The 25,479-nt window shown below is 40.9% G+C and overlaps 1 protein-coding gene across 1 annotated transcript in view; it reads right to left on the bottom strand.

Moving 5' to 3' along the window:
- Positions 1–23,777, bottom strand: part of LOC311133545 (coiled-coil domain-containing protein 3-like) — a gene marked incomplete at both ends in the record, with an annotated part of 44,353 nt that extends 20,576 nt beyond the window's left edge. The window contains 2 exons of the mRNA XM_084167049.1: positions 3,374–3,548; positions 23,422–23,777. Coding sequence (XP_084023175.1) covers positions 3,374–3,548; positions 23,422–23,777 — 531 coding nt within the window. The remainder of the gene's footprint in view (positions 1–3,373; positions 3,549–23,421) is intronic.
- Positions 23,778–25,479: the final 1,702 nt, after the last annotated feature.

Genomic DNA, 25,479 nt, shown 5'->3' with positions numbered 1-25,479 from the left:
GCTTCCAAAGTCATAGACATCTTTGAACGCTATCCCTATCATATCTTTCACATAGCAGCCAACCCGGTTAGACAATTTTTGATACATTCAACTGTTTACGCAACCAAACCAACAAACACTAATCACAAGTGGCAGATGTATTACTGTGGTCATAATGGTAGGGACCCAGGTTCCATAGAATAATAGCCATAACACGCAATTGTGACACTCATCCCTTCAGTAATACATTTATTTCCAGCTTTAGTGGAACATTTACCCATGTTAGCAGAGGGACATCTTAAAGGTTTTTGAGGGAAAACAGCTGTGGGTCCCAGATGAGAGTATCCCCGTTGGCATGGGAATTTCAGTCTAAACCAGGAAATTGACAACTATAATCATAACAGCATGTGTGTTGGGTAATTATCATTAGTTTTGCATGTGAAGACCCTAGAATGTCACTCTTACACAGCAGTAACAGTCATGTCTGTGTGGCATGATGACAGTATATGACGTCCAGCAGTCCAGCCTGTGGGCCTAGCCATTCCATTCAGTTATTTAGTATTAAGAGTGTAATCATAAGAAAAATGTTGTGCATTTTCCTTGGCCTTGCCTATGATTACAGATTTGAGCTGAGATGTGGTCATTAATGGAAACATAAGCCCATTCTTATTCCTTCATCGTGAAAGAAGGCTTTTATGTGCAGTCAGCACATGATTAGAAACAGAGGAGACTGATGTAAATCTTGAATTCAATGAATGGCGTCTAAAGATGTTGAAATGCCAGATTATTAGTTTCTATAAAGGAACCGTACAGGACTCTATGACGTGATCACGGGTGTTGATCTTGCAAATTGACACTGAAACTTTGAGGAGAACCATGGATAGGTTATGGAGAAATGTGTAGACTTCATAGTCATCAGTATGTTTGCTAGCATTTGGTAGTTTACAATGCGTATGAGGCACACTTTTCCCTCAACCTACTTCAATCAGGACCACAAGACATGGCTTTGGTCACACTTAATTTGGATAGTCCCATCTGTAAATGCTCTAAAGATGGTCATACTATCAACAAACTATCTGTCGATAAGCAACTGCTTGCTAAGGTTACAGTTAGGATTAGGTTTAGAATAAGGGTTAGGGTAAGGGTTAGGGTTAAGTTTAGGGTTAGGTTAAGGGTTAAGGTTAGGGTTAGAGCATTTACAGATGGACTACCCAAATAAAGTTTTACCAAAATGTTTTACCTATATGAACAGTCTGTCAGTAAACCAATGGTTGCCCCACTACCATAACATTAGTCTCAAAGGCTCAGGTACAGGCAGTATACATTTCAGTTCTGTGCTCATTGTATAAAACTCCATAGATGGATAAAAAACCTGTATGCGTCTCCTTGTCTCTCAGCCGCATCCCACATCCTACTCTCCAGTCAACATACTCTACAAAAATATTTTCACATGACTGTCCACCTGTACTGTAAAAAATAAAATGCACACCAGCCCCCCTCATTGAATTAACTTTAAAATAATGATTACCACCACAAATAACAATAACTGTAGCAACCCTGTGTTTATAAACGTGGATAATCGACTTCAGCATGGTTTTGTGGCACAGTCGATGACACACAGGGCTACGGGCCAAAAGGTTGAGGGTTAGCCAACCACCACAGACGAGCTCATTCTCCCTTTTTGTCTCATTACACTACGATCAGAGCCGGCTGCAGGCAATGATCAGTGTAGCTCAGTTGGTAGAGCATGGTGCTTGCAACACCAGGGTTGTGGGTTCGATTCCCACGGGGGGCCAGTATGAAAAATGTATGCACTCACTAACTGTAAGTCACTCTGGATAAGAGCGTCTGCTAAATGACTAAAATGTAAATCAGCTAGGAGGAAATCAGATTTTTTAAATGTTGATGCTACGTATACACTGAGTGCACAAAACATTAGGAACACCTGCTCTTTCCATTATATAGACTGACCAGTTATTGACATCACTTGTTAAATCCACTACAATCAGTGTAGATGAAGGGGAACAGACAGGTAAAAAAAATTTTTTTAAGCCTTGAGACATGGATATTCCTTTATATTCTTGTGGCTTTATATTGAACATTTGTGCAGATTTGAATGATTTTATGTGTGGTATGATTGCTAGTTAACCTTGTAGAGTCCATGCCCCAACACCTTGAGGCTGTTCTGAGGGCAAAAGGGGGTGCAACTTAATATTAGAAAGGTTTTCCTAATGTTTTGTACACTCAGTGTGTGATGGCAGAGTATGCAAAACAAATGTGTGCCCGATTGATACAAAGGTTTTTGGGGAAAAACTTTGAAAATGACAGTTTCAGCATGCATGGCGGATTTTATAGAGCCAATAAGCTATATATATATATCTTACCTTTAGAAATGTTTACTTCAGGCTGACTACGAGTATCAATTGAGTTGCAATATCCCATAAATTGAATGACCAAATCAACTTAAAGTATCTACAAAATGAGTTTTGCAGTGACACAATTCGAAAGGAAGGCTATTACTGTTTACAATTCACAAATTATTATTTTGATTCCCATGATTCGATTCACTGCGATTTAACCAAACCCCAACTACTACAATTGGGAAGTACATTATTCAATTAGTAGAAAATAATCGTTTAAAAAGAATAGTTTCATATGAATTAAATGAATCACTCTTTTTTTATGTGAAGAAGGGCATCCATTATATAGTAAATACAATTTGTATGGCCTAAACAAGATCAATAGTGGTGCTTTTTGAGCTGCGTGTCTATTGTCTTGACTGTTCTTTCATGCGCAATGACACACCTAGCGTCTCCACTGCCTATCAGCTATTCCTCTATGTTCTTGTGAATTTATATTGAACATTTGTGCAGATTTGAATGATTTTATGTGTGGTATGATTGCTAGTTAACCTATTGCAGATCTGGACAAAATCCACCTACCACTATTGTCACTATGGATAGAGGGCAGGATAGAGTTGACTGTATAGCAAGCACACAGAAAAGTAAGGGAAGTACCAAGACACCTTGATAGGGGAGGCGCATGCAAGCAGATGAGGAAATGTGGCTATATGGAAGCAATACTATGCAGCACTACCTTTTAGTAAAAACTTCCTGTCTATCAAGTGCAAGTGATCGTGGAAGACTTTCTACAATATGCAACGCTGCATGCTACCTCAACCATGGGAAATGGCAAGGAAATTTGATCAGCTGTCTATAGTGTGTCTGTCAAAGGTTTCCTGCATGTGTTTTGATGAGATTCCTCCAACCTAGGTCATTTTTCTTTGCCGGTCTTGCTCTTTGGTGGTTTAGGAGCTGCTGTTTAGGAGATGCTGTTAAGACTTTTGTAACAAAGGCACATAAAAACAAGAGTGATAGATAAGTTTAATTCGTACCCGGCTGTCTTCCTCAGCCTCCCACTCTGGGGTGTAGGTGTGGACCGGTGTTCCGGCCGTGCAGTTAGAGAACTGGAAGAGGCTGGCGAACATGCGGTGGTTCTCTGGTGTGTCTGGGAAGATTGGGTCTTGGAAGTTAACCCCATGGGGAATGATGTTGTAGTTCTCATCCATCCTGGAGAACACAGAGAGACAGGGGATGAAGATGCATTGCATTTGAATTCCATACGCACGCACGCGCACACACACACACACACACACACACACACACACACACACACACACACACACACACACACACACACACACACACACACACACACACACAGTAAGGCTTTAAGACTGAAGTGTGGCAACTTGTGTGATGCTGCTGTTGGGGTGTCAAGCAGGGTTAAAATAACATGTATTTTATCCTCCTCAGTGTGTGGCTTTGGTATCTGTTTATCTCAACTATGCTTTGGGCCACAGCTGTCTTATAAAACCTCAAATTGTGTGACACAGAGGGGAATACCCATAGCATAACAGTTAGAACACCTGCAGTAAAACATTATGACACTTCTTCAGCAGCTACACAAAAACACTTAAGCATTACAAAGGCATTTGGCAGCACAATGACATTTACCTTCAGGCGAAACATTAAAAGTTCTCATCCGAACTCATCTAAACTAAGTGGCGTATTCTCTCTATGTCTCACATTTTTCTTCTTTTGCTCTGTTGTTTTTATTAATTGTGGTGTTTAAACCATATCACTCATAACCTCTCCCAGCAGACATCTGCACACACACACACACACACACACACACACCTCCCATCAAATGAAGGAAGTCCGTTATCACATCTCTCAAGGTGGCAAAATACATATTAATACAACACCATGGTTACCCTGGCATAAAAGGAGGGGAAATGACACACTTGTTTGGTCTGCCTCTCGTTAAGGGCACTGCTCCTTTCTTTACTGTGAGCTTTGGCTGCTCTCCAAGGGCAAGCCTGAGGAAAAGTTCGCATTTATTTTACATTTATGTTTGTGGTACTCAATTACAGAGAATAGATCAAGTAATGGCCTGCAGAGTTTATTAAAAGTAATAATCAAGCCTAAATTGTGGTGAAGGAGTTGTTTCCTAATGCAGGAGAATGTTCAATGGGCTGGTATGACATCATTTTGAATTATAAAGCTGGAAGGAAATTGTGTGTTTGTCCAAACATAGTGTTTTTTAATGTGATTATCAGGAGTTAAACAGCTAAGCTATTCAAATGATTCAAACAATCAACATCTGACAGATGCTTGAACCAGTGTTCTTCAGAGAAAACTTTTGTTGTGCATTATTTTAGGTACAAATAATGACGGTCAGCACAGAACAGTATCTCACGGAACAGTAAATGTTACAGCATCTTCGCCAATCAACAGCTTCCAACCCATTCCTCTCTCACTCTTTGCTCTGTTGCATATGGCCAATGTTTCCCCTACTTATCAAGTCTAGCATATAGCCTAAGTCTCGGGACATTTGGTTCCTATTGGATTACAACTTGATGTATAAACCAATCAAATACTTGCAGATGGTGCAGTAATGTCAACCAGCACTAGTAAACGCAGGCCAATGTTTCCACTGGTTAAAATTTCTTCTCAGCTTCTACAAATTCCATGGCACTTGCAGACACAAAATTATGTCCCAACCACTTGATGTGTACATTCCCAAACAGTTCCCCAGTCAACGGTTGTAGAAAAAAAAAAAGCTGTCTTAGCCAAGTTATATCCTGGATGCTCTTTCTGTATTAGCCAGCTATATTGTCGCAGTTCTGCCAAACCAAATTATCATTTACATTACACCCTTAGCATAAGGTATCAACTACATACAGTAGAGTGAATGGGACAGCAGTTATGGGGATCATCCTGTGTTTCAAACTCAGACCCCTTTTCACATCCCCTCTCAAATTCCCCAACTTTAAACAGAGCTCACCTCCCTCTCTCTCCCATCCCTCCACAGAAAACTCTGGTCCTTCATCGGAAAGCTTGTCCTCTCGTCATAACCTTGTTTAGTCAAAAACAGGTTGGTTTAATTAATGTAGCCTTTCTCCTATTTCTTAGCTTTTCTGTGATGGTTTGACTGGTGAGTTTTGCCATACCAAAATGGAACGAGCTGGCTGGTTGGTTCATGGTGCGGCCACACAGTGGTGGAAAAAGTACTCAATTGCCATACTTGAATAAAAGTAAAGATACCTTAATAGAAAATGACTCAAGTAAAAGTGAAAGTGAGCCAGTAAAATAATCCTTGAGTGAAGTCTAAAAGTATCTGGTTTTAAATGTACTTAAGTACAGTGGTAGAAAAAGTTAAAAGTAAAAATAAATGCTGTAAATCATATTTCTCATATGAAAGGTCAACTGCCCCTTAGAACCAACTTCTCTGGTTTTAAAACGGCCTATGTGGCATCGATATGAGTCAGAAACATTTATTCTAGTGTCAAAATTGACTACCCAGTGTAAATAGGATAATAATTATCCTGAATTTTGGTCATAAAGTCAGTCTCATCCAAAACTGAGTTGGGTATGGATTAGAGGTCTTCACGGGTCCCGTTCTGAACGGACCCGAGTGTCACGAATTCTGCCGAGGCTGCTCCTCATCCTTGCTCGGGCAGGCTTCGGCGTTCGTCGTCCCCGGAGTACTAGCTGCCACCGTTGAATGTTTCGATGTTCGTTTGGTTGGGTCTGTCTGTTACACCTGTGTCCGTTTGGGTCTGATTATGTGCCCTATAAGTTTCCTGTGTTGTTTTCGTTAGTTTGTGTGTTATTTTCCGCCTGTCCGTTGGTGTCACCTGTGCAGTACTCTGGACTTTGTTTATTGTGACGCACTGTGTTACGTTGTCGCTTGCCTCCTTGTTTTGAGGTCCTTTATTTTGTATTGTTTTATACAGTTAGTAAAGTCTTGTTTGACTCAGCCTATGCGTCCTGCGTCTGACTCCTCAACCGCATCCACATCAACACTGACACCGAGGACAACTAGACCCGTTCCGTATAAACCTGTAGCCTCAGTGGCATGTATTCACGGATGCCAAGTGGAAGCCGGCTTCCCCCAAAAATGTAAAATATATATATATATATGTATAATAATAATTTATCTATCTTTCATCTCTCTGTGTTTCATCATTTTCCTTTAATTCGCAAGAGGCTGAATGTATCTCAACGGAGAAAGCATCCGAGCGAGCAAAACAGCGCTCCTCTGTCTCTGTATTTGTAGCCTATCTATCTGATGCTGTCTGGTCAAAAATATTATGACATTGTTGCTACCCGTAGCATTGAATGCAAGGGAAGCCAGCGAGCATTTGGCCTCCCTTGATAAAAAAAAGTGTAAAATAATAGCCAATCAGTGTTGAGCTAAACTGAGTGAGCTCAACTGTGAATCATTCTGGCGCACCTAAAAAACGGTCCAAGGGAAGCCAGTTTGGATTTGGCTTCACACCAATCACATCACATCAAAAAGTAATTGACAGAAAACTTGAATTGTTGAATCTCGTTGTGTCGTTGTTCTCTGGTGGCTAGCTAGCTAAAATGGTCCCTTTCCTAAATTAGCCGTGGATGGAGATAGGGACTTGTGGTTTTACTTAATTATCCTTACTGGCCAATGATTATTACGCCGATTTTGATCCAACCATAAGTTCATACATTGTGCCCCTGGCCTGAGAGGATGGAAGTATAATATGTAGCTAGATGTAGCTAGTAGGCTAATGTTAACTAGCTAGCTCATCGTTGCCCAGGAAAGGAACATTTTAGCCAGGTAGCCTAGGACAACAAAAACTAAAAGCATGTACTGTATGACAAAGTCATAGACCATTTCGGCAACATGAAAGACAGGAGATGGAATTAGTGTTTATCTACAAGTAGGGAGTTTTTTCTACTTGCATGCACACACACAACACATAAATCAGTACCATTGACAGCCACATAATATTTAGCTTATATTGATTTGACTAAATTGTTTTCGGTATCTTTTAGTTGTCACTGAAAAACACTAAGCATAGGTGATTTTATTATGTTGAAATATTGAAGTTTAAATGTTGCTGTAATAGCGGAGGCAGCTCCTGTTTTCTTTGCGATTTGCGGTAACTTGCAGTGGTTCTAAATCAATAGTTGTTTAGTAGTGAGAAAATGTCAGAAACATTAACTTGCTTGACCATGCTGTAGGTCATGTAACTGTTTGTTACATGCAATATGCTTTGTGGACTTCACCGGACAGATATTGCTCTCCGGTTTTGTAATGAAACTAAGGTGTTGTTGAATTTATTCTGCACTGTGTCTTCTTATTTACTCGGCCTTAGGCCTATCACGGTGGCAAGGCATATGAACTAACAGGTTATAGTGCAAACAACGCAAATAGCACAACACATAGGTTGTAATGTGGCATTTTCTTCCTGGCTTGTCTTCCCCAGTGATTTTACCCACACACTGCTACTGTGTAGCCTATCCTTCTCCTTTAACTTTTAATTCCGTAATTTTAATTCCATCTTCCATTGATTAGATATATCCTAACTTTTGCCACACATGGAGTGAGGCTCTATGACTGCCTATTGTCGATTTGATGACTTATGATTGGCCAACAAGCTACAAGTGCCACGCTCCACTCTCGTGAAAAACAAGAGCAGCAGCACAAATTATACAATTTCTTTCTCTCTATACTGAATCTGTATGGGCCCTTCCGGACAAGTCAGTTAAAATTACACATACCCGAGACCCATGACAATCATATCAGATCTGATCCAGACCCGTGACATTATTGAGAATTCTGGATCCGGATCCGCTCGGGTCCCAGATCGGCTCTCGGGTATTCGGGTAAAGGTGGATCCGTGAAGACCTCTAGTATGGATTACTTACATGCCCAGTTTTGCCAATGACACTCAATTTCACAGAGACAAGATGTTGTGGTCCGCCCCCAGCTGCCATGTGGACATTTGTCGTCAAGTCTGCATATGGGTGCAATGCACGCATATATTGCTCTGCAAATAGGAGTAAAAGTGGGCTTCCAGGGGAGAGCCAAGATGGTGTTGCTGTGAAAGGGAGTGTTTTTTCACTTGCACAAGCAAGTTTGAGGGTTAGGTGGTTACCAGTCCAATATGTAGCAAGAAACTAACTATTACTGGTTTTAGCTACAGTGGGGGAAAAAAGTATTTAGTCAGCCACCAATTGTGCAAGTTCTCCCACTTAAAAAGATGAGAGAGGCCTGTAATTTTCATCATAGGTACACGTCAACTATGACAGACAAAATGAGAAAAAAAATCAAGAAAATCACATTGTAGGATTTTTTATAAATTTATTTGCAAATTATGGTGGAAAATAAGTATTTGGTCACCTACAAACAAGCAAGATTTCTGGCTCTCACAGACCTGTAACTTCTTCTTTAAGAGGCTCCTCTGTCATCCACTCGTTACCTGTATTAATGGCACCTGTTTGAACTTGTTATCAGTATAAAAGACACCTGTCCACAACCTCAAACAGTCACACTCCAAACTCCACTATGGCCAAGACCAAAGAGCTGTCAAAGGACACCAGAAATAAAATTGTAGACCTGTACCAGGCTGGGAAGACTGAATCTGCAATAGGTAAGCAGCTTGGTTTGAAGAAATCAACTGTGGGAGCAATTATTAGGAAATGGAAGACATACAAGACTACTGATAATCTCCCTCGATCTGGGGCTCCACGCAAGATCTCACCCCGTGGGGTCAAAATGATCACAAGAACGGTGAGCAAAAATCCCAGAACCACACGGGGGGACCTAGTGAATGACCTGCAGAGAGCTGGGACCAAAGTAACAAAACCTACCATCAGTAACACACTACGCCGCCAGGGACTGAAATCCTGCAGTGCCAGACATGTCCCCCTGCTTAAGCCAGTACATGTCCAGGCCCGTCTGAAGTTTGCTAGAGTGCATTTGGATGATCCAGAAGAGGATTGGGAGAATGTCATATGGTCAGATGAAACCAAAATATAACTTTTTGGTAAAAACTCAACTCGTCGTGTTTGGAGGACAAAGAATGCTGAGTTGCATCCAAAGAACACCATACCTACTGTGAAGCATGGGGGTGGAAACATCATGCTTTGGGGCTGTTTTTCTGCAAAGGGACCAAGACGACTGATCCGTGTAAAGGAAATAATGAATGGGGCCATGTATCGTGAGATTTTGAGTGAAAACCTCCTTCCATCAGCAAGGGCATTGAAGATGAAACGTGGCTGGGTCTTTCAGCATGACAATGATCCCAAACACACCGCCCGGGCAACGAAGGAGTGGCTTCGTAAGAAGCATTTCAAGGTCCTGGAGTGGCCTAGCCAGTATCCAGATCTCAACCCCATAGAAAATCTTTGGAGGGAGTTGAAAGTCTGTGTTGCCCAGCGACAGCTCCAAAACATCACTGCTCTAGAGGAGATCTGCATGGAGGAATGGGCCAAAATACCAGCAACAGTGTGTGAAAACCTTGTGAAGACTTACAGAAAACGTTTGACCTGTGTCATTGCCAACAAAGGGTATATAACAAAGTATTGAGAAACTTTTGTTATTGACCAAATACTTATTTTCCACCATAATTTGCAAATAAATTCATTAAAAATCCTACAATGTGATTTTCTGGATTTTTTTCTTCTCATTTTGTCTGTCATAGTTGACGTGTACCTATGATGAAAATTACAGGCCTCTCTCATCTTTTTAAGTGGGAGAACTTGCACAATTGGTGGCTGACTAAATACTTTTTCCCCCCACTGTATGTCCATGTGATTGAGGATTAATTACACTCAGTTTGCGAATCAATTGTGTCAATTGAGGAAAAATCTGATGACCTGTCAGTTAAATTTTATACGCAGTTTTGGGAGTTACTAGAAGAGCCTATTTTTTATGTGTTTCAAGATTGCATTGGAACTTCTGAAATGGTTTCCACTATGAAGCAGGGCCTTATTTCACCGATTCCAAAACCTGATAAAGACCTCTCTCTCATTGACAATTAGAGACCAATCACTTTATTACATATTGATTGCTCTGGTTTATGCCAAAGGATTAAAGAAAGGAATCAATCCAATTATAAATGAGACTCAAACCGGCTTTATGAAGGGGCATCACATTACGTTTCAACATTATTTTAGTCTTGGATCTTATGGATTATTCAGATGCAATTGACTAAGATGCTGTTATTTTATGTTTAGACTTCTGTAAAGCCTTTGACACAGCTGAACATGAATTTCTCTTTCGGTCTCTGAAACGTTTTTTGGTTTCGGTAAAAATGTGATCAAAGTCATTCACATGTTTTACAAAGATATAAATAGTTATGTGATACTAAACCTGAATATATCCAAAAGAGTCAGTATCAACAGAAGCGTACGACAGGGATGTTCGTCTTCGCCTTTCTTATTCATCTTGGTAGTGGAACTTATATCTCTAGATATTCTGAATAATGCAAATTTGCATGGCTTATCAATTTTTGACTGAGAAAAAAGGAATTCCCAGCTGGCTGACGATACTACTCTTTTTTAAAGAGACAAAGACCAGGTCTTCCATTCCCTTAATGCCGTCACTGCATTCTTTATTGTGTCTGGATTAAAACTGAATGTTTCTAAATGTGAAATCTTATGTTTACAGTATATGACTCTGATGATAAAGAAATATAAAATATTCCTGTAAAGGACTGCGTTAAATATTTAGGAATACATATGAATTTCTCTCCTAAAATTATGAAAACAAAGTACATATTTAATAATTGCCTACAAAGGGATCTATCTATACTTGGGAGAGTGCTTCTGTCCAAGGCAGAGGGACTGTCTCACTTTGTGTACCCCTCATTGTCTTTATTTGTAAATCCCTCTTCCTGTAATGAGATTGACAAGACATTTCTTGACTTTATCTGGAAAAATAAGTCTTACAAACTAAAAAGTCAATCCTCTGAAATAAGAGATCTGAAGGAGGTCTGGTAGTGTTGGATTTTGTTGACAAAAATAACACATTCAAGGTCAATTGGTTGAAAATATGTTTGGTCAATACAGAATCCATTTGGTATTTCATTCCAAACAATGTGTTTAATAAGTTGTGAGGTCTTACATTTTGACTGAAATGTAATTATTTTCTTGAAAGATCACCAACTAAATTGGGTAGGTTTCACCAACAAGCTTTAATGTCCTGGAAAATATGTTTCCTGCACAACTTTTCCCCGCATAAGGCTCTTTTGTGGAATAATTCAGACATAACTGTAAGGAATAAGTAATTGTTCTACCCTAGCTGGCATGAAATAAATATTAACTTTGTTCTTGACGTATTCGACAACAGGGGTAATATTCTTTCATACGAACAATTTATTACACTGAATGAGTTTCCAATACCTTTCAGAGAGTTTATTTCTGTGAACAAAGCCATTCCTAGTGGTCTAACTACACTAATGAAAACTCATCTTAGCTTTGGTGATGATCACAGAGGTTATCCAGAACTCAGCCTGGAAGGCATGGGCTTACTTGAGAAATCTTGCTGTAACAAATACATAAAGACATTCAAGGAACCAATTTATGCCTAGAGGTACATTTTGTTTGGAACATGTTTATTCCTGACATTGTCTGGAAAAAAGCGGGGTTGATGCCTTACAAATAATGTATACCAAAAAATTTAAGGAAGTGCACTTTAAGATTCTACATAAGATACTGTATATCCATGTAATTCCATGTTGTCCAAATTTCTTGATGTTGATGATATATTGGGGCGCCAGGTAGCTTAGTGGTTAAGAGTGTTGTGCCAGTAACTGAAAGGTTGCTGGTTCTAATCCCTGAGCCGACTAGGTGAAAAATCTGTCGATGTGCCCTTGAGCAAGGCACTTAACCCTGATTGTGCCTGTAAGTCGCTCTGGATAAGAGCGTCTGCTAAATGACAAAAAAATAAATATATATATATATACACAGTACCAGTCAAAAGTTTGGACACACCTACTCATTCAACGTTTTTTCTTTATTTTTACTATTTCTACATTGTAGAATAATAGTGAAGACATCAAAACTAAGAAATAACACATATAGAATCATGTAGTAACCAAAACATTTGTTAAACAAATCAAAGTTTATTTTATATTTGAGATTCTTCAAAGTAGCCACCCTTTGCCTTGATGACAGCTTTACACACTCTTGGCATTCTCTCAACCAGCTTCATGAGGTAGTCACCTGGAATGCATTTCAATTAACAGGTGTACTTTGTTAAAAGTTAATTTGTGGAATTTCTTTCCTCCGTCAACATTAACAGGACAGAGAAATAAACCAGAGACATGCTCATTACTCACATGGGGCGCCCCAAACAAAAGACAAGGAAAACATTTACAAAACTTGTAAATGGTATGAAACAAAAACCCAAACTTGTTTCTCACAAGTGTAGCAGGTTAATGTGAACTCTGCAAACAACTTTTCCACTCTGAGAATTAATACATGCATTAACAGAAATTAATGTAACCAAATGACTGGGATTAACGGTAAATGTACTACTGGTTACATATGTAATGGGGAATTTATTAAAATAAACAATCAAAGGGCAAACAATTCACACAATGAAACAACCCACTGGGCACACACTGGTTGAATCAACGTTGAACCAACGTGGAATAGACGTTGAACGTCTGTACCCAGTGGGAATTAATGCGCAAGAATTGGATGGAGACAGCTGAGCGCATTCTGGAGAGCTGAGTGCATTCTGGAGAGGGATTTGACATTATACTCAAGACATTATCTTCACACATATTTTAGATGCTTTTCCCTGACAGCCGCAACTCAATAATCAGCTAGGGCTATTGCCATGAGTGCTGGGTGCTGCCCAAATTGCTGGCTTCCAAACAAGCCATTGGCCTACGCTCTTGTGATTTGAAACAAACCGCAGCTAAATCATGCTCCCTGGTGAAGTATTTTGAAATGATTTTATTTATTTTCTGTAAAGACAGGAGTAATTATATCAAATGTATTTCAATTGACTTTAAGACGTGCCGCCTATGGTAGCTGAAATTCAGAGCTTGAATAGCCAAAATGATTAGTCTTAGGACTTTGTCAGGTATCAGGACTATAAAGCCAATGCAACAGCCTGTTTTACAAACAATAACTTGCACATGGATGGGCATTCATAAAAGTGCATTGCGGGCTACTAGGCTACTATTTTACTTTGCTGGGATAGGAGGAGGGCGGCATATCAGCCAGGACCGGTCCTGTTACCAAGTCCTATTTTTATTTTTATTTTATTTCACCTTTATTTAACCAGGAAAGCCAGTTGAGAACAAGTTCTCATTTACAACTGCGACCTGGCCAAGATAAAGCAAAGCAGTGAGGAAAAAAACAACAACAACACAGAGTTACATATGGAATAAACAAAATGTACAGTCAATAACACAATAGAAAATCTATGTACAGTTTGTGCAAATGTAGTAAGTTATGGAGGTAAGGCAATAAATAGGCCATAGTGCAAAATAATTACAATTTAGTATTAACACTGGAGTGATAGATGTGCAGAAGACGATGTGCAAATAGAGATACTGGGGTGCAAATGAGCAAAATAAATAACTATGTAAATAACAATATGGGGGTAGTTGGGTGGGATAATTACAGATGGGCTGTGTACAGGTGCAGTGATTGGTAAGCTGCTCTGACAACTGATACTTAAAGTTAGTGAGGGAGATGAGTGTCTCCAGCTTCAGAGATTTTTGCAGTTCGTTCCAGTCATTTGCAGCAGAGAACTGGAAGGAATGGTGGCCAAAGGAGATGTTGGCTTTGGGGATGACCAGTGAGATATACCTGCTGGAGCACATACTACTGGTGGGTGTTGCTATGGTGACCAATGAGCTAAGATAAGGCGGGGATTTGCCTAGAAGTGATTTATAGATGACCTGGAGCCAGTGGGTTTGTCGACGATTATGTAGTGAGGGCCAGCCAACGAGAGCGTACAGGTCACAATGGTGGGTAGTATATGGGTCCTACTTATGTAAGTGAACTGAACACAATGGAGATATTATAGCACTGTGACAAAAGCCTTGCAGTAGACAAGGTCAAGTGTTTATTGCTCTCAGGCAGTGCTTTCACCTATTCTATTTTCTCAGATCAGTGATTCTAGGAATTAGAAAATAGAGAAGGAGGCTTCTTCCAGATTATAGTAGCCCTCCCAAGGGGCAGTCAGCTGAGTGTCTTGAGGCTTAAAGCTCATCAGAGAACCACCACTGCATTGAGATTTATTGACCTACAGTAACTTGTGAAGACACCCTTGTGAGTTCAGAAAGAATGGCTGTCACGACCCCTTCACTTAATCTGGTTGATGAAAGCAAGAGATGAACTATTAAATCCTAAACATGATATGAACTGTAAAGCCTTAACGTACACATTCTACTCACAGAATCACCAAGAATAATAATCTGTCCCTTCACTTTGTTAAACAGCAGACGAGCAACAATGTTATGGGAGTGAGACGGCTACATATTGCACAGACAGGCAGACCAATCAACCAGTTTACAGTTTGGGTCCTGTGGGAGATTCCTTGTTGCATTTCTTCCTATGCTAAACCTCCTTTCGTCCTGTCCTGGGCACTCATAGGCACGATTGATTAGGGGAGGCTGTTTCAGGACTGTGTCATTTGGGGGGCTTTAACAGGAAATGGGAGCTCACTGGAGACTCTGTTGGAAACGTTTCAGCTCTGGCTTGCTGATTCAGCACCTGAGAGACCCAGGGTTGCAGAATGACGAGAACAATGCTTACTGGAACTGGAGACTCCTCTGTTAAAAGTTTAAAACGAAGGTCTGAGATTAGCTGAGAAGCTGCAGAGCAGCACTAGGGGCTCAGGCAGACACATCCCCCTCCATCCTAGCATCCTAATGAAGGAAGGTACAGATGTAGGATCTTATTTGAGCCAGTTTGCTACAGCAGGGAAATTATCCTGAAGCAACAGGAAATGTGAATTATTATGTGGATTATAATTCATGGATTTTTGTTGGGGTTGATAAATTTTTCGTTAGGGCAAATAAAGTCTGACCTTTTAAAGTGGAAATTACAAACTTTAGAAGCCTTTTTAAACCTTGAATACACTACAAGTTTGCAGTTAAGGAACATTCTCAGCAACAAAAGAGTGATCAAATTAAGATCCTACATACAGTGCTATGAAAAAGTATTTGCCCCCTTTCTAATTTTCTCTACTTTTGCATATTTGTGATACTGAATGTTATCAGATCTTCAACCAAAACCTAATATTAGATAAAGGGAACATAAGTGAACAAATAACACAACAATTACATATTTATTACATTTATTTCATAAACAAAGTTATGCAACACCCAATTCCCCTGTGTGAAAAAGTAATTGCCCCCTTACACTCAATAACTGGCTGTGCCACCTTTAGCTGCAATGACTCCAACCAAATGCTTCCTGTAGTTGTTGATCAGTCTCTCACGTCGCTGTGGAGGAATTTTGGCCCACTCTTCCATGCAGAACTGCTTTAACTCAGTGACGTGTGGGTTTTCAAGCATGAACTGCTCGTTTCAAGTCCTGCCATAACATCTCAATTGGGATTAGGTCTGGACTTTGACTAGGCCATTCCAAAACGTCCAATTTGTTGCTTTTTAGCAATTTTTATGTAGACTTGATTGTGTGTTTTGGATCATTGTCTTGCTACATGACCCAGCTGCGCTTCAGCTTCAGCTCACAGACGGATGGTCTAACATTCTCCTGTAGAATTCTCTGATACAGAGCAGAATTCATGATTCCTTCTATTAAGGCAAGTCATCCAGGTCCTGAGGCAGCAAAGCATCCCCAAACCATCACACCACCACCACCATGCTTGACCTTTGGTATGATGTTCTTACTGTCGAATGCAGAGTTTGGTTTTCGCCAGGCATAATGGGACCCATCTCGTCCAAAAAGTTGACTCAAGTTTGCCAAAAAGCACCTGGATGATCATCAAGACTCTTGGAAGAACGTTCTATGGACAGATGATTCAAAAGTATAACTTTTTGGACGACATGGTTCCAGTAATGCCTGGCGAAAACCAAACTCTGCATTCCACAGTAAGAACATCATACCAAAGGTCAAGCATGGTGGTGGTGGTGTGATGGTTTGGGGATGCTTTGCTGCCTCAGGACCTGGACGACTTGCCTTAATAGAAGGAATCATGAATTCTGCTCTGTATCAGAGAATTCTACAGGAGAATGTTAGACCATCCGTCTGTGAGCTGAAGCTGAAGCGCAGCTGGGTCATGTAGCAAGACAATGATCCAAAACACACAATCAAGTCTACATAAAAATTGCTAAAAAGCAACAAATTGGACGTTTTGGAATGGCCTAGTCAAAGTCCAGACCTAATCCCAATTGAGATGTTATGGCAGGACTTGAAACGAGCAGTTCATGCTTGAAAACCCACACGTCACTGAGTTAAAGCAGTTCTGCATGGAAGAGTGGGCCAAAATTCCTCCACAGCGACGTGAGAGACTGATCAACAACTACAGGAAGCATTTGGTTGGAGTCATTGCAGCTAAAGGTGGCACAGCCAGTTATTGAGTGTAAGGGGGCAATTACTTTTTCACACAGGGGAATTGGGTGTTGCATAACTTTGTTTATGAAATAAATGAAATAAATATGTAATTGTTGTGTTATTTGTTCACTTATGTTCCCTTTATCTAATATTAGGTTTTGGTTGAAGATCTGATAACATTCAGTATCACAAATATGCAAAAGTAGAGAAAATTAGAAAGGGGGCAAATACTTTTTCATAGCACTGTATGTGGTCCAGAGATGCATCAGAGGAGGTATACAGTATTCTAATATAGGCTTTTTTATGTTGAGTGACAGTTTAATGCAGCAGACTAAATGTCAATGTCTCGGGCTGTTTTATTCTAGTTTTCATTGCACCCTAAATCCTCAGGCCCATATGTCTGTGTCTTACTCTGACCCTTATTAGGTTGTTTCCTTCCATAGTAGCTGGCTGATTGCATGGTTAATCCCTATGGCTTGTAGTTGAGGACACTTTCAGATCAGCAAAAACCCCAATAATGCCTTTAGGATTTCTCAATGATGGAGAATGGCTACATCATGACACCATCAACCTGTCCTCTCAAACGGAACACACAATTTCCTGTGTGTGTTTAAAACGTGCGTGCATGTAGTCTGTGTTAATGTCTGTGTGTTCATGTGGGAGTGTGTGCGTGTGTTTGAGTATATGGACAGGCAGCAGGGGGCCTATGAACCTGGGGTCTTCAAAAAACTATTCAAAATGCAGCTGGCCATCCAACTCATCTACACACACACACACACACCTTCCTTTGACTATCTAAACACACGGTCACTATTGTACTTGGCGGTGGACCTCCATGCGGGATAGCTAAACACTCCACACTGGAATGCCTTTGAAAGACTCTTTGAATGACTGTGCACTTATCTGTTCTAGGTGCTGAGAATGAAAGGAACACAGGAAGACTTGAGACATCAGTTAAACGTGTCGGCACAAGTTAATCTCACAGAACAGAAGGCTGGTGTCATTCAGCACGGTTGTCCCGTGTTTGGGAAACAAAAGACTTCCCAGCCAGCCTGTGGTTGGTGTGGAGATAACACCATCAGCCTAAACTCCTAGCTTTGAGGGTCTCCCCTAAGCGGTTGGGAACTGTCAGCCTCTAATTATACAAGCTGGAATGCCATGGCCACTTTTTTCTAAGACTGCTGTGTTGTTCACCTCTAATACCAAGGGAGATTCAGTGCCTTCAGAAAGTATTCATACCCCTTGACTTATTCCACATTTTGTTGTTTTACAGCCTGAATTCAAAATGGATGAAATAAAAAAAAATTCACCCATCTACACACAATACAACATAATGACAAAGTGTAAACATGAAATACAGAAATATATCATTTACATAAGTATTCACACCCCTGAGGCAATACATGTTACAGTCACCTTTGGCAGCGATTACGGATGCGAGTCTTTCTGGGTAAGTCTCCAAGAGGTTTTCACACCTAGATTGTACAGGTACACATTTTTTTCAAGCTCTGTCAAGTTGGTTGTTGATCATCGCTAGACAGACATTTTCAAGTCTTGTCATAGATTTTCAAACCGATTTAAGTCAAAACTGTAACTAGGCCACTCAGGAACATTCAATGTCATCTTGGTAAGCAACTCCAGTGTATATTTGGCCTTGTGTTTTAGGTTAATGTCCTACTGAAAGGTGAATTTGTCTCCCAGTGTCTGTTGGAAAGCAGACCGAACCAGGTTTTCCTTTAGGATTTTGCCTGTGCTTAACTCTATTCCATTTATTTGTATCCTAAAATAAACGTCCTAGTCCGATGACAAGCATACGCATAACAAAAATATAATCAAATAAAATGTTATTTGTCACATGCGCCGAATACACCTGGTGTAGACTTTACTGTGAAATGCTTGCTTATGAGCCCTTCCCAACAATGCAGAGTTTAAAAATAGTAACACAAGAGGAATACAATAAATAAAATACACAAGAATGAAGCTATATATAGGGAGTACCAGAACCAGATCAATGTGCAGAGGTACAAGATATTTGAGGTAGATATGAACATGAAGGCATTCTGCAGCGATACGCCATCCCATCTAGTTTGCGCTTAGTGGGACTATCATTTGTTTTTCAACAGGACAATGACCAAAAACACACCTCCAGGCTGTGTAAGGGCTATTTGACCAAGAAGGAGAGTGATGGAGTGCTGCATCAGATGACCTGGCCTCCACAATCACCTGACCCCAACCCAATTGAGATGGTTTGGGATGAGTTGGACCGCAGAGTGAAGGAAAAGCAGCCAACAAGTGCTCAGCATATGTGGGAACTCCTTCAAGACTGTTGGAAAAGCATTCCTCATGAAGCTGGTTGAGAGAATGCCAAGAAAGTGCAAAGCTGTCATCAAGGCAAAGGGTGGCTACTTTGAAGAATCTCAAATATAAAATATATTTGATTTGTTTAACACTTTTTTGGTTACTACATGTTTCCATATGTGTTATTTCATTGTTTGGATGTCTTCACTATTATTCTACAATGTAGAAAATAGTAAAAATAAAGACAAACCCTGGAATGAGTAGGTGTGTCCAAACTTTTGACTGGTACTGTATGTAAATGTGTGTGGGTTTTGTGTGGGAGTGTCAATGTAGTGTGTGTGAGTGAGCGTGTATATGGTTTGTATATATAGTCTAGTGAGTGTGCGTAGGGTCAGTGCAAGATAGAGTCAGTGCAGGTAGTTTGGGTACCATTAATTGACTATTTAGCAGTATGGCTATTAAGCAGTCTTATGACTTGGGGGTAGAAGCTGTCTCGGAGCCTGTTGGTCCGAGCGCCGATGCTCCGGTACCATTTGCCGGATGGTAGCAGAATGAACAGTCTATGGCTTGGGTGGCTGGATGGCAAGGAGCTTGGCCCCGGTGATGTACCTGGCTGTCCGCACCACCCTCTGTAGCACTTTGCGAGGGCCCACGCCAAACCCTCTTCAAGACTGTGCGGGTGTGTGTGGACCATGTTAAGTCCTTAGTGATGTGGATGCCAAGGAACTTAAAGCTATCGACCTGCTCCACAACAGCCCTGTCAATGTGGATGGGGGCGTGCTCTCCCCTCTTTTTCCTATAGTCCACAATCAGCTCATTGAGGGAGAGGTTGTTGTCCTTGAGCCACACTGCTAAGTCTCGGACCTCCTCCCTGTAGGCTGACTCATCGCCGTTGGTGATCAGGCCTACCACCGTAGTGTTGTCAGCAAACTTGATGATGGTGTTTGAGTCATGCGTGGCCACGCAGTCGTGGGTGAACAGGGAGTATACGAATGGGAGTGGGTGTAGGGTGTCTGGGATAATGGTGTTGATGTGTGACATGAGTAGCCTTTCAAAGCACTTCATAATTACACATGTGTGCTAAAGGGCGATAGTCATTTAGGTAGGTTACCTTGGAGCTCTTAGGAACAGGGACAATGGTGGTCAGCTTGAAACATGTTGGGATTAGAGACTAGGACAAGGAGAGATTGAAAATGTCTGTGAAGACACTTGCCAGTTGGTCTGCGCATGCTTTGAGAATGCGCCCTGGTTTTCCGTCTGGCCCGACGGCCTTGCAAGTGTTAACCTGTTAAAACATTTTGCTCACATCAGCCATGGAGAGTGAGATCCGGAAAAACAGGGGCTTTCATGCAAGGCATTTAGCTTGTTTGGGAGTTCTGCATGGCTGGGTTTCCCTTTGTGATCCGTTATCGTCTGCAAGTCCTGCCACATACGATGAGCGTCGGAGCTGGTGTAATAGGATTCCACCTTCATCCTATATTGTCCTTTTGCATGTTTGATGTCTTGTCGGAAGTCGGAGCGAGCTTTCTTGTATGCGTCCATGTCCGTGTCCCGTTCCTTGTAAGCGGTAGCTTTTGCCTTTAGCCCAGAGCGGATATTGCCTGTAATCCATGGTTTTTCGTTTGGATACGTTTTTATAGTCACTGTAGGGACGACATCGTCTATGCATTTATTGATGAAGCCTGTGACTGTTGTGGTAAATGCCTCAATGCTATCGGATGAATCCCGGAACATATCCCAGTCTGTACTAGCAAAACAGTCTTGTAGCCTCGCGTCTGCTTCATCCGACCACGTCCGTATTGAGCGCATCACTGATACTTCCTGCTTGAGTTTTGTTTGTAAACAGGAAGCAGGAGAATGGAGTCAGGGTCAGATTTTCCGTAGGGAGGACGAGGGAGGGCCTTGTATCCGTTTCTGTGGGTAGAATGAAAGTGGTCTAGAGTTTTAGCGCCCCTAGTGGCGCAGGAGATGTGTTGGTAGAAGTGAGGAAGGACGGCTTTAAGTCTCCCCGCATTAAAGTCTCCGCCCACCAGAAACGCTGCCTCTGGGCCAGCGGTTTCTTGTTTGTTTATGGCCTCATACAGTTAGTTGAGTGTCAGAGTGTTGTTGGCTTGTGGAGGGATGTAAACAGCCGTGATAATTACGGATGAGAACTCTCTTGATAGATAAAAGGGTCTGCAGTTTACCATGAGGTATTCTATATCAGGTGGGCAAAATCTCGAGATTTCCTTCACACTTGAAGCAGCACACCAGTTGTCATTTATGAAAAAACACACTCCACCTCCTTTCGACTTCCCTGAAGCCGCCGTACGATCCTGCCGCTGCATGGAGACTCCATCAAGTACTACGTGCATTGCGTCATCATCCAGCCATGTTTCAGTAAGAGATATAATATTGCAGCTTTTCAAGTCTCTCTGATAGGAAGGATGCCTATATCTTTGTAGTGACTGTTTGTATTGATACAACATCCAAAGTGTAATTAATAACTTCACCATGCTCAAAGACAGTGCCCTCCCTAATTATTCGGACAGTGACATAAAAAAAAAAAAAAAAACTTTTGGCTCTGTACTCCACGTGTCATTTTGGAGTCACTTTTATTGTAAATAATAATAGAATATGTTTCTAAACACTTCTACATTAATGCAGATGTTACCATGATTATGGATAGTCCTGAATGAATCGTGAATAATGATGAGTGAGAAAGTTACAGACGCACAAATATCATACCCCCTAGACATGCTAACCTCTCACCATTACAATAACAGGGGAGGTTAGAATTTTTTAGGGGGTATGATTTGTGTGTCTGTAACTTTATCACTCATCATTATTCACGATTCATTCAGAACTATCCATAATCATGGTAGCATCCACATTAATGTAGAAATAATATGTAACACAACCAAAACAAACAGCAAATGCATCCAACAAGTTTGTAGAGTCACAAACTCCATGTAATCATTGTGTGCTAGGAACATGGGATCAAATACTAAACTTTTGACTACTTTAATACGCATAAGTGAACATACACTAAAATTAAAGCTGACAGTCTGTACTTTAACCTCATAGTCACTGTATAATTTCAAATACAAAGTGCTGGAGTACAGAGCCAAAAGAAGAAGAAATGCTTCACTGTTCCAAAAATTATGGAGGGCACTATTCATGATTCAATGTCTGTTTTTTTTTTTTACCCATCTACCAATAAGTGCACTTCTTTGTGAGGCATTGGAAAACGTCCTTGGTCTTTGTGGTTGAATCTGTGTTTGAAATCTACTGCTCGACTGAGGGACCTTACAGATAATTGTATATGTGGGGTACAAAGATGAGGTAGTCAATTCAAAAATCATGTTGAAAACTATTATTGCACACAGAGTGAGTCCATGCAACTTATTAAGCAATTTTCTACTCCTGAACTTATTTAGGCTTGCCATAACAAAGGGGTTGAATACTTATTGTCTCAAGACATTTCAGCTTTTAATTTTCTATTAATTTCACTTTGACATTATGGGGTATGGTGTGTAGGCCAGTGACAATAAATCTCTATTTAATCTATTTTAAATTCAGGCTGTAACACAACAAAATGTGGACAAAGCCAAGCAGGGTGAATACTTTCTGAAGGCACTATATCAAACTCAATTATCTCGTACTCCTGCACATTGACTTGGTACTGGTACTCCGTGTATATGGCCAAGTTATTGTTACTCATTGTGTATTTATTCCTTGTGTTATTATTTTTTATATATTTTTCTCTCTGCGTTGTTGGGAAGGGCCTGTAAGTAACCATTTCACTGTTAATCTACACCTGCTGTTTATAAATCATCTGACAAATAAAATGTGATTTGTAACTTTACTTCTAAACGACTTGAACCTGATCATCTTTTCAATCTGTTGATATTTATCTCAAATGTGAAACGGTCTGTGGAATCTAGCTACTCCATTTACACACTATAATATTGCGCGCACACACACACGGTTTGGTTTATTCTTCCTGCTGTGTTTGCTTGCCACTTGGGTCTTCCAAAGTCTAAAACATATCCCAAGACAATCCTAAGGGCAGACCCAGCACTCTCAACTCTATTCCACTTAGTGTCTATTCATCAGACAAAAGTTTCTCATTAAACTGTAAAAAGGTTAACACCGCTGAAAATGTAAGGGTTATATTGTATCTAGACACAAGTTAAGGCAATTACACTAACAATAAATCACGATATGTCTATATTCTGTTGTATTGTGCTTGTGTCATCAACACCAGGACGTCACGGTCTCTTACCTCAGAAAGAAATAGTAAGAGTTATTCTCCACGACGCTGTAGGAGTAACAGGGGAAGTAGCCCAGCCCGGTGACATTGAACCGGGAGCCGGTGGGGACCTCCAGCATGCTGCCCCACGCCTGGTCGCATTGCAGCTCGATCTCGGCGGAGAAGAAGAGGTCCGTGTCATATTGCCAAGGCAGGTAGTTATACACACTGTACGAGTCCTTGTGCAGCGCAAGCACCTTGGCGAACACGATGATCTCCGCGAGCTCCGCGCGGCACGTCTCCGTCTGCGGTCTCCAGTCGTGGGGCAACTGGCATCCCCAAACCCCGCTCAGACAAGTCGCCAGAATCAACACAAAAATAGCACCCATGTCTGGCAACTGCGGGTTTCGATTGCAGCCACTATGAAACGCAAATTCGGGGCAGTGATGGGTGTGCGGGCTGGTGAGAGTTACAGGACCAGGACCACTGACTTCTCATCAAACTGTCAGGCAGGACTGTATTCCATGGGCTTGTGAACGCATGCAGCACCAATATGTGACAGGTATCACACAAGTAGACTATGCTCTCTTTATAAATAACACTAGGAAGGTGACATAAAATCACTTGTTGCAGTCAAATACAACAGCAGTTACACTCTGTCCTCCCTCACCCCCCTCCTGCACGCTAGGTTACACTGTGAGTGCTGATCTAAAATTACGCGCAGCTTCCCTGGATCCTGTGAGTAGTGGCGCTCGGTGCGCTTGACATCTGACACACACTACAGTAGGCTATTCTGACTAGCCAAGAGAACACCTTGTCTATTACCTAACACTTTATAATACATAACCTCTCTCAATTAGACATGCATGGGGTAATCGTGCTTCTACCGCTGCATTGCTTGCTCTTTGGGGTTTTAGGCTGGGTTTCTGTTTAGGCACTTTTTGACATCTGCTGAGAAATGTGATTGATTGATCGGTGTTATCAACAGTGTTATTGCTTACAATTGAGTGCCTATCAAAAATACGTTATTTTACAATCCTCCAAAATTACAGACCATGGTCTATTTCCATACATTTCCAACATCACATAATATTGGTTGTATTTCTATACTTCTGTATTTCTTCGATCACAATAAGCGCCTGTAATTTACTACTTGAAATTAGTTTTCAGGCCCTCACAACAACAACCTTATCACAGACACAAACTATGTCCTATGGGGACATGACTTCTGAGATATGATGAACTGGGGCCCCGCCTGTTCAATCCTATACTTACAACTTGTGCTAAGTTAAGATATTATACTGAATTAAATCAACCAGACTCAGAGGTAAACTTCAACATGTCTTTACTACATCACTGTCCGTGTAACAAGCTCCACATTCCTTTACTGACGTGGTGACGTCATATATCAGTACATCACATCAATACACGACACCGCCCACTCCACGTGTGCTACACCTAAGAGCAAATTAGACCATCAGAAGATGATTGACATAAATGTTCATAAATGTTCAAGTTATTTAAACCTTAATAGGCAGGAAAAGATTTACTGAGGTCACTGGTGTGAAATCTCTAGTTATTTTATATTTATAGGCCTACTTTTTTACTTTATTTTCGGTGCTTGTGCATTGCACTGTCTACCTGGCCTCTGCTCGCCCGCTCGTTGGCTCGATGGTTGATCCTCTGCTTGTGCAAAGTGCACGTGATCCTTTGCTCGGTGCGCTAGAGTGCCTGCTGCTGTTATCCTCGCATAAACTATGATTGATAAGACAGCAGCTGATGCACTGAAAACTGTACCATTATCAAATAATATAGTGTGCCGTAGGATCGATGACATGGGTGTTGATATTGTTGATCAAGTGCAGAAAAAATTATAATTACGGTCTATTTTCTCTGCAGTTGGACGAATCGACTGACTGTCAGTTGGGAAGCCCAGTTGATTGCGTTTGTGCGATACAGAAACATTTAGGAAATTAATGAGCACATTATGTTCTGCAAGAAGCTAACAGGGAGAACTACAGGTGAGGATGTGTTTCACGTTATTGACATCTTTTTCTCACAGCTAAATCTGGATTGGAAATCCTGTGTTCA

The sequence above is a fragment of the Coregonus lavaretus genome, assembly GCF_964263955.1.
Source record: "Coregonus lavaretus genome assembly, chromosome: 8".
In the NCBI taxonomy this organism is placed as follows: domain Eukaryota; kingdom Metazoa; phylum Chordata; class Actinopteri; order Salmoniformes; family Salmonidae; genus Coregonus; species Coregonus lavaretus.
The sequence above is the reverse complement of the archived record's forward strand: the minus strand, read 5'-3'. Positions and strand labels throughout refer to the sequence as shown.